Here is a 10,858-nt window from a genome sequence, read left to right as displayed (position 1 = left end):
ATTAGAAAACAGTGTAACTGTAATTTCTGAGGCCTAATGGAGGCCTATTAAAACATCACCGTACCTAACCACTTAAAGAGTAAATTGTAGCCTTAAATACTAATTAATCACTGTATTCCATCTGGAAGCAATTATGATCCTCACAATAGACATTAAGATCACACTAACTCTGAATAGGAGATAGGAAGAGCATGGCAGCACACAGAGCATATGCACTAATGTCATTCCAGGAGGTAGTTTCATTTTGTGGCACTCAATTTTTGGTTTGTAAGTTACACACTCCAGAAGTCAGTTATCCTCAGAAAAAAAATAAAATGATAATGCAGTTTAGTTTGCTGCACTGAAAGTCAGCTGGGAAAATGAAGTCTTATCTTTTCTCTTATTCATCTCTTTTTTTTTTTTTTTTTTTTTTTTTTCCCATCAGAAAATATTCTGCTAGCTCCTGGGGCCAGATTCAAGCTTGCAGAAGTCAAAGAGAAATTCTACTCACTGGTTTCCATGAGAAGAAGCCCAGATACCAGTGTCTGCATTTTATTAAGGAAAGCACTTAGCTACAAGTTAATATACGAACAGGCAGGCATTGCCATCCCCTTTGAAACAAACACCAAGCACATAAACCGAAGTCCAAGAACTCCCATCAGCATCAAAAGGTTGTAGGGAGAGTGTTTAAGTGGTTTAACAAATCAGGGCCCATTTCCCTGCTATTCTATGTCAGGTAGCAATGATATGATGTAAAGAACATGGTATCATCTCAGTAACAGAGCTAACTCCATTGCACTAGATCTTCATTCACACTGGTGTGAAACTTGAAGTATCCTCCTATGTCCTGCAGAGTTATGACCAGTGTAGAATCAAAATAATGCCCAAGAGTTTCAACAAACACCCATTAAATTTTTTTAAACTCTGTTTTAAAGTACAATATCCGTATTATTGGCTGGAACTAACCACTTCTTAACTTTGCTGGGCTTAGAAGTTATTTTCATACAATGGCTTTTTAGAAAGGTACTTTTTTTTTATTTTTTATTTTTGCTTTTGTTTTTGTTGAGCTGACCATACCTAGTTAAATAGCTGACACCATCATAAAATAAAACATAATTTTTCTAAGTTACTCCCACAGATTTAACCTCCAGATAGACTCCCCTGGTGTCTAATTCCTCTGAAGAGACTCAGTGGATTCTGAAACACTCTTACACAATAGAATAAAGAACAGCTGTCCCTGTTCTGTGGTATTGGTGTTGCTCAAAAAAAAGGTGATTGCTTTTACCAAGATAACTTGATGCACATGCAGCTAATTAGCAACAAGATGAACTTCATTAGGCCTGACAGCTTCTTCTTAAACAAAAATATTTCTATTTAAATGTATCTCTCAAAATGTTGCTATACCTTTTGGTTTTTGACCCTAACCAATTTTTTAAATACTGTTTTTCTCTCTTCACTTTTCATTTCTTTTTCACATGTTCTTTACAGCAGAAAAACAGAACAGAGGAGGAAATTGTGAAAACAGCATTAAAAAGAAAAGTGGCAATGCTTTAATTTAAAGAATCTAGATAACATTTTCCATATTAAGAAGCTGAAAAAATAAGTTTTAAAATTTTCAAAGATGTTCATAACTTGTTTCTATATTGCAAGCCAACCTCAATTTAAGTATGCAATAGATTAAATAATTTTTTTTGAATAAACACTCTACACATTCTGTCTTTTGAAAAACAAACCAAAGGAGTGTAATTCTTTGAAAACAGCTAAAATACCCAAGTCACTTAGGTGCTTTTCAAAATTGTACATATAATGAACATTCTCATTTAGCGCTGTACCACTTATAAAGCTCTGTAGTGTTACAGAACATTGTATATTAACAAAAATCAATATGAGCAGAGATATTTTAAGTTACATTCCAGAACTCATTAATTTATTACAACTCATACTATGCACAACAATCAGTGTTTCCTCTGACAAAGTATAAAAACATATTTTTTTTCTTCTTCTCATTCCTTCATTTGACCTCTGAATGAATGACACATTTCTATTACACTTTACGTGCATCTTATCTGCATGTACTTATATGATTTGAACAATGAATGAAAGCTGTAAACCCAGTATCAACTAGTAAACAAGCAGAAACTCGTGTTCGTAAATGCAGTGCAAAGGAATTTTAGTACCATCCTACTTGGGGCGTGCATCTTAATCCAGATTCTTCCACCACCAGTCTGGTACAGCTCCAGAGTTGCAAGATACTGCACTGAGCTTGTAAAAATTTATTTTCAACTGTAATTAAATAACGAGATACTAAATATGAATCTGGTTTAAGAAGAACACTCATTTTTGTTTCCGTGACATAGACTAACCTAGTGCCAGTAAGCATCTAGGACTGAAAAAGCTCCGCATCTTTTCTTTACTTGAGTTACACTGCATTTTATTGGGAGGAGGATCTTTTCTGAAGCTTGTTGTAATTTCATCTAATTTTTCATTGTATTTGCACAACTTTGTTCTCAACAGACAAATATAAGCCCTCTACATTGAGGACAAAGATATCTCCTTCAGCAAAATAAAATTAAGAACCAGGTAACTGATTTCTTCTGTTTCTACTTTTCCTGCTATTGATAAGGGCCTTTAGTTTGCTGTAGTCTCCTCTCATCTTCTGGGGTTCTTCCCTCCGCTGACCTTGCTGTCTACTGTCTTTGCAGTATTGGTTGATCATCTGCATTTCGGAGTGACCGAAAGTTCCCACAAAGTCCTTTGGGTGGAACTGCAGGGCTCGCACCGAGCTGGCCCAGGTCCACGGGGACCACTTGTCAGTCATGTAGGCCACCATCTCTGTATCCAGCACTTTGAAATTGATCTTTGCTAAGGTCTGCTTGAAATTGTTCTCTGTTGCAATGCAGTGATAAAGCCCCCGATCACTGTCTTGGACAGAGCGAATGAGAAGTCCTTGCTCAGTAGCTATGATCCTCTCATTCAGCTTAACCTAAAGGTAGAAAAGACAGAAGAAACTTTTTCAAGAATGTTACACAACAATGCAGTAGTGCAACTCCTCGTTAACTATTACTTTAAATGTCTCTATCTTTCTTAAAGAACTGTTTAAAAGCATTATGTATTGCTTCATCATGAATCACAGTGGCCACTGTGACTGCTAATGTTAGGAAAGAGACTACTCCTAACATGAGTGTCTCTAGAGAAAATGACTTCAATATTTTTATTCATTACATTGAAGTGGATTTGATTGGGATGGAGATAAAGACGTAAATCTTTATGAAAGAAAAGTATTTGTAATGTTCAAGAAGAGAAGTTGAGAAAACAAGCTTTTATTTGCCAGGGTTACATGTCTGTAAACGTCTTTTCCAGCATCAGAGGTTGCTGTTGAGATTTGATGGAAGAAAGACGCAGCATTAGGCTGAGGGTTGATCTGTCATTGAATAGATAGTGGCTTCTGGAGAAAACTTTGCTAATGAGTTTCAGGAGCTAACTTCCAAATAACTCTATCTGAGCTGTGGAGTCTAAAGCCTGGTATGAAAGTTTTTTAAGTTTTTTTCATATAGCATCAGTTATGTTACCTCATTGGAAACATAGAGCAATTTTTCTACTCTCTCATATCCTTTCTGGCTTCAGACTTTGGACAGACCCAAGAGATGATCACATCATCTGAAGAAAGCAGGTTACTACAGCTTGTTTTATCATCATCTGATTATAAATGACTGCACATGTCCCTTGTCATTTCAGCTATGAAATAAAAATTGCTAAATACCCGATTATCAAAGATGCTGCTATTTGTATGAAATATTTTTCTATTTTGACACCGAACTTTTCATTATACCTGATACTTTTAGGAACTCATTTATTTATTGTAAAGTTCTTTAGACATTGTTCAGAAACCTGAGAGATTAAGTTCAGCTTGAAATGTAATTAACCTTTTGATTGCTTTGACTGTTTCTATTTAAAACTGCATTGATTCTAGTACTGATATGGAAAATAACAAGAAAAAAGAGGAAGATGCTATTCTGAAGCAAAGAAAAAAAAAAAATTCACCTAGATTACCAGTACATGACTTGAGTATCCCAAGACTACAGGAGAGAATATGTTGAAAAGACTAAACAAAGGCTTCTAAGTCGTCTCTGATTTTGGAAAATGGCCTGTTATAAGAGTAGTGCTTTTCAGTATTTATAAACTATCAACAGACACCATAACACTTAATTTTTCCTTACAAAGACATTCCTTGTTATTCACACAGTAACTGCCTCAGATCTGAAATGGATTTTTCCACTTTTATATTAGTTAAAAAAGATGTGTTTCTCATAAACAATCTTACTCTATATTATAGCGCTGAAATTTGAGAGCCTTAGAGAATGCAGTAATGGAAAATGTGATTGCAGCATGGTGGGGAAACGCTTTTGTCAATATATGCTCTTGCTAAAGCAACCTTTCACATTTCTCCCACTTATGCCTTTTATCTTTTCAATAGTACAGAGAGGCCACTGCAAGAAGACTTCTTCCTGAACTTTACACAGCTTACTGCCTTTATGCCCCTTTCCTCAAATCAATAGTAAATCCCAAGCGCTGCAAACTTTCCATTTGCAATTAGTAAGGTGCGAAGCAAAAATTAACTAGTTCCTTGTCTTTATTATTATTTAATAGCTATTCTGTTCTGATTGGAGCTGGCGGAGCTGAGGAGTCAAATGCCTTTCTGCCTCACTGAAGACTCTACCTTGATTTATACAAGTAAAGGGCTGTCTGATGTCCTGCACCCACGCAAATTCTCCAGATTCATAGTCTAATGAAAACACAAATGCCATCTCGCCTCATTCTGAGATGGGGATGCTGACTGAGATGCCTTCCATAGCTGTTGTTTTGTTGACATTACTCACCTCTTTCCTCCTGTCATTATCTTTCTGCAGCAGCCATTTAATAGAAGCCTGAGGAGATTTGGGTGTGCACTCAAGAAAGGTGGTGTTGTTTTTCACTCCATATTGGACTGTTTCTGCTGCATTTCTGTATGCTACAAAGTAAAAGAAGACAGGTCAGGCTACTGTAAATGTTGGTGTTGTGTAGAAAACAAATAACTGTGTAGCACTACTTGCAATACAGTCAATTGAAGTATATCCAATCCTGATATTAGTAAATAATAGATACGTCATGGTATAGAATTTTCAAAGAAAGGAAATCAAATGTAACGAAGAAAAGCCAGCTCCAAATACTGGCATTATCACTTAAATATGATCTCTTCCGAGAAAGTGGGATAAAGTTCCTACCTGTGGGCAGGTAGGCAAATGCATGCCCAGACACTTCTACTGAGAGGAGTTCACTGCTTCTGGATGGGATAACAGCCTAGAAATATTCTTTCCTGAAACGATTTCATTCTCTACTATGACAAAACCACCTCTTTGGAACTGTCCAACGTAGAACAAAGTGTTTGGTTTTTCTTGGTTTGGTACTTCTTCACACTTCACAGTTTGGAAATTAGGGTAATATTGTTGCTATGATTCAAAAATACATCATGACATAAGGACAGCTCCATCCATTTCAATGGCCATGCAGTATCACAGGGAGGCAAGAGAGGGCAGACTTTACTCTAAACATACTCCCATCTAAAAATGCAAGAAAAAGGGGCCTGGCTCTAAATCTGAAATTCAATGAATACTTAGGCAATCAACAGAGACCAGGAAAGATATATAGCACTCCAGCAACATGTGGGCAAGTGCTGAGTGTATGTCATCATTTAGACTTGCTGTGGCCCTTTATAGTCTAGATAGATGGCAGTTACTGAAAACAACTTCTAGATGTTCATTACATGTCACAAATTATAATATTTGTCCAGAAAAAAAAAAAAAAAAAAGAATATACTTCAGATTTAAAAGCTTGCAACATATATTAAATAAAAATATTTATTTATTTTCACAAACGAGTAGTAATCAGACTGTATTTTTGCACAGTCTTAAAACTGGTCTTTCTCAGAATGTATTTTATCTTCCATTCTTCTCAACTTCTTTCATCAATTCACATATGAAATGGGAATCTATGCTAATAAACGAAGGAGGCTTTCCCTGGTTTTAGTCCTTGCAAGTTCTCAGCACATCTATGAGGTTGTGCTAAAATCAACTGCAATTTTTTAGCAGAATGATGTAGACATATTTTGCATTCAAAGACCATAAACTAGCAGAGCTTGGTTGTCCTGTCTGTAGCTGTGAAACACAGAAGGAATCAGAGTTGTAGCAATTTTTTTTTTTTTTTTTTTGTACACTAGGGCTAAATATATCATGTAAATGCAACTTACAAATACTGAGAAGAAGAGTGACAAAATAAAAATGCATTTTTCTAATGGCCATAAACACTAACACAAGGATAAGAAATACTGAAGTACTTAGCAGAACATTTGAAAAGAAATATTACAAACCCTTTAGTTCTTAACGATCTCTTAAAAAATAACAATACACTAAAAATATTGGTTTTGGTCTAAGGCAAGCAACCTGTCATGCTTGAACTCTGAGTTTCAAGACTGTTGTTCCTTATAAACTTGGAAGATTTCTTGTTGTCATCCAACTCTGCTCTTCTGTCGTTTAGGCAGATTTCAATTTTCCTCCCAACATAGTAGTTTTGCCATAAGTAGCTTGAATTATATTTTGAAAGAGTCCAAGTTGCTGTTTCTTTTTTATTCCCCCCAGGGAAGAGAGTGTTGTCTACCTACACTGCTGTCACTGAGACATCCTTTAAAATTGCTAAAACATCCAAATCTATAAATATATCAAAACTAAGAAAAATGTCTTGAAAACAAGATTCCTGTGTCACAAGAATGTCAAGGTTTAAATGTTTGTTTCCCCTCAGCCCGCAAAGCAGACAGCTGACATTCTCACATTTTCCACATCGAAAGAGGAGACACCTATCCTTGGGACAGATAGTGGGTGGGTGGTCATTGCACATGACTGCTAGGTAGGATACACAGCTCAAGTTTCTTCATGGTTCAGAGCCTGAGCTTCAATATGAATGTCTCAGAGCTCAGGTGCATAATCTAATGGTAGGGCGAAGCTGATCACAAGTTTGTGATTAACTTTTTGAAGCTATCCAGTTTCGTATAAATGACCTAACACTGAGTCATGGGGAATGATACACTGGCACTGTGGGCTGGCAGCCAGAGCACCATTAGCCACATTTTGGGCTGAGGATTCTATCCCTGACTTAATCCTGGAAGAAAAAAGACCATAACAGTAAGCAGGAGACTCCTGCAGGATACAGAAAGAAAAAAGCAAAACAAAACTCTATGTGATTGAACCTTTAACATCTTTGACATGTAACTCTTCAAGCACTCTTCTCTCATTCAATCAAAAATTCAGTCAGCAATTTACAGTGAGATCTATTATTTCATCTCCAGATGGCACAGTTGAGAGCACACTTAGAATACACAGGCTCAGAAACTGGAACATGATTCTCATGTGTCTGTGTTTTGATGTTGCCACAGCCTAACTTAGGCATGCATGGAGTTAAAAAGGATTAAGCTGCCTTTATGTCTGCATCTACTTCATGACTTTGGCCATATCTGACTGCTAACTAGCAATGTGGAGAAAAGGGCAGCTGGGAAGCTCCAATGTCTATCTGCACTATTCCAGTCTGGCTAAACAGTTGCACAACTAGAAATAAGGAATTTTATAAAAAGATTTGAAGTAAATTCTTTTTCTAGGTAAAAGAAGAAAGGAATAATGACAACACAAAGGAACCTGCAGAAAGATGTGTTCCAAAAACCAATATAACTTCAAATTCTATTTTACTCTAAATGTTCAGATCTGAGACTTAATTACATAAAGAGAAATTAATAAAGACTTACAGGTCTTGGAAAAGCACTCAAATTCACTATACCTGTTTCTAGTCAGTACTATCAGCTTCTTATTTCATGTATGTTGAACTCTACATTTCATGGGTTATCATTTTATCACATTTATGCAGGATTCATATAATTGCAAGGAAAGACTAAGACTCGGAAAATAATTATGTTTTACCAGTAAACCACACAGATGTGAGCTGCAATGAATCATACAAGGAAAGCCATGCATTCTTTATATAGCATAAGGATCTCTAAATTACAGTACCTTTCAGGTTGAAACCTCGGCACTGAGTCAGAGGGTTTCCATGTCTCACGTCTTGCCTACGACTCCTCCTAAAATATTTTAAAACACAAATTGTTATTCCAAAATGACTATTCTTCAAATAAACATTTTTTTTTTTTAATGCCTGGTCAGTTATCAGGCATAGTTCATGACCTACTTTGAGGTTGCTTTTCTGCTGCCAGGCGTGTTAGAGACAAGATACTGTTTAAGGGAATAACTAGTTTGCTGATTTTTTTAAGACAGTTGTTCTTTTTGGTAGGCAAAGTAGTTTTGCAATGAAGGCATAAGGGTGGAAGGGCTAGAGGTGATGTATAAAGCTGACATAGGTATAGTGTTGCAAGATTCAGAGACAGACCTCTCAGATTCAAATGGTCTTCAAATGGGCAAGCATTGAGAATTTGATCTAGAAGAGTCAAAGAGCTCATGTCTAATGCACCATCAGAAAATCATGGTGCAGGACATGTTCCCTACTCGATTTTGGGAGGTGGATTATTTTTGGTGCCTGGAAGCCACTGTGATAGCACAGAGGCAGAAGTATTCAGAATGGTGAAAAGCTCAGATTCAGTTCTGCCTTTACATGAGGGCATGTAACTTTCTTTCCAAAAGATATTCAAATCACCATGTCTTAAAATACTTTAAAATGAGACTTTATTTTACTATTTGGATGACAGATTCAAAACCATGATTCTGTAAGCTAAGTAGTTTAGGAGTTTACTGGGACTGGGAGTACTGGCATTTTAGCCCTCTTTGGGCTCACAGAATTCAGTGCATGAAGAACCTGAGTTTTTATTCTTAGTACACATTACTTTTTAAAAACTGAATATTCCATATATTAATTCAACATTTATCAAGTTCAGGGAAAAAAAATATATTGCAAATATATAACACTTGTTGCAACGGAAGAGGATATGTAACTACAGTACTTTAAACTATGCACTAATGACTTATTAATATGAAACAAAAATGCCCCTGGAGCTGCAGCATTGCTAAGTGAAGGGTGATGTTCTTTGGTCATACTATACCAGGTACTGCAGACAAAGCAAGAGAACTAATCTTTCTAATCCTTCATTACTGGATAGTTTTAAAAGGCAGCATTTGAAAGTTGATCTTTCAAAGGAGTAATTTCTGACATTCCAAGTATATTTTTGATAGTAAACATTAAAAGCACGTGATTATGCCTTAGGATCTTAACCTGTGTCAACTGTACATGTAAGTCAGAGGAGACAGTGAAGAATTTGTCAGTGAATTTCAGGATGCCTGTTGCTAACATGAGTTGCTCCACTCCATCAGCAATGGCATGCTTGTTACATTAAACAGTTCTGAGGACCTAAACTTTAACTCTGATACTTATCAAAAGAAGTCTGAGGAGGTGGTTTTAGAAAATGAAGATACTCCCAGGTAAATCAATTTAGGTGAGGAACAGAGACAGGGTATCAAAAGATTCAAATGAACAAATGTGCCCAGCAAAAAGCTGTCTAAACTATGGGGTTTGGCTCTAACTACCAATGTTTTATTCTTTATAATCTCTCCTGTTAGTTAACAGGGCCACTGACTTCCTTCACATGTGAAAACAGATTATTTCTTCCTTACAATTCTAGGTGTTTGTTTTCATTTGCTATAAAAAGCAAATTGCACATAAAATGTCAACAAGAAAGAAAACTCCAGTGGAAATAACCCTGGGTGTATACATGGAGATGAAAAGGAATCCACTGGAAAATGTACAGACTGTGTATACCTCACTGCTCATTATCTTTCAGTTAGTGTAGGAGTTAGGTGGCCTGAGACTTGGGGATTCTCTTTTTCTTTCCTCCTCTCTGTCTTCTGACCTTTGCTCCATGGAAGAAAACAATCAATTTGCAGACAGTTTGAATATACTAAGTGAAAGCAGTACAAGGCCCAGGTATCGTGCTGTATCTTTAACAGCTATAGCCATACTGGGCTTTGTCTTTTTATCTGAAAGTAGGAATTATTCAAGAATAAAAGAATTCAAGAATATTTATTCAAGTCATCTTTAATCCAGAGGACATTGTCATCAACTAGTTGGGTCACTGAAGCAGGCCAGGTTCAGGGAGTGAGAACAGTGGCGTCCACTCTGGCATGTAACTGAAAGGTTTTTCTCCTCTGCAGTAACACTTCACTGTACATTCTGTAGCTTTGTTTGTACATGAAGTGGAGTCTTAGCAATACAAGAGCTCACTACAGCCCCATGCTATTAAACATTTCCCTAAGGAGGTGGAAAGAGGCTCCTGTTTTGCATAAGAATTATGAGACGGACTATTAGCTCTGTTGTAAATTAAAGAAAAATTGTTCTTCTTGCCTGCATTAATAAATCTCATGTCAAAAAAAACAAATCTGCAAGCGCTACATGGAAGTCACATTTTGCCTGAAATTTCCATAGAAATAATTATTCTAATTTAAAGCAAGCGAGGAACAAAAAAATAAATGACTTTATTCATCAAACAACCTCGATGATATCTGGCTGTACTTAGGGCTATCTTAATTATATCCATAGTGAGGAACTGAATTTTAACAAAGGGAACAAACGTTCCACTGATTTTTTTTGTGTATGAGACATCAGATTAATATTTATGATTATGAATAGGGTGTTTTTTTTTTTCCCCATCTGTTGCTTTAAATATGAAAAGGCAAGCCTTTTATCATACAGTCCTAGGTGATGAACAATACCAATTCGTATGTGCTCCTGAAAGGAATGACATTCCACTTCTGTATTGCATTACAAGGCTCCAAGCTACATAGCAGAGCAAAAGCTTTAT

General features: G+C 36.3%; 1 protein-coding gene across 5 annotated transcripts in view; it reads right to left on the bottom strand.

The window, feature by feature from the left end:
• Positions 1 to 2,305: 2,305 nt before the first annotated feature.
• SEMA3C (semaphorin 3C) overlaps positions 2,306 to 10,858 on the bottom strand; it is a 117,230-nt gene continuing 108,677 nt past the window's right edge. For all 5 annotated transcript variants that reach the window (XM_031591947.2, XM_031592173.2, XM_031591864.2 and 2 more), the window contains 3 exons: positions 8,067 to 8,134; positions 4,857 to 4,987; positions 2,306 to 2,962 (listed from right to left, as the gene is read on the bottom strand). In XM_031591947.2, the coding sequence (XP_031447807.2) occupies positions 2,549 to 2,962; positions 4,857 to 4,987; positions 8,067 to 8,134 (613 nt within the window). In that variant the 3' untranslated portion in view covers positions 2,306 to 2,548. The remainder of the gene's footprint in view (positions 2,963 to 4,856; positions 4,988 to 8,066; positions 8,135 to 10,858) is intronic.

This window comes from Phasianus colchicus, chromosome 1 (assembly GCF_987193195.1).
Source record: "Phasianus colchicus chromosome 1, bPhaCol1.hap1.1, whole genome shotgun sequence".
Taxonomy (NCBI): Eukaryota; Metazoa; Chordata; class Aves; order Galliformes; family Phasianidae; genus Phasianus; species Phasianus colchicus.
The sequence above is the reverse complement of the archived record's forward strand: the minus strand, read 5'-3'. Positions and strand labels throughout refer to the sequence as shown.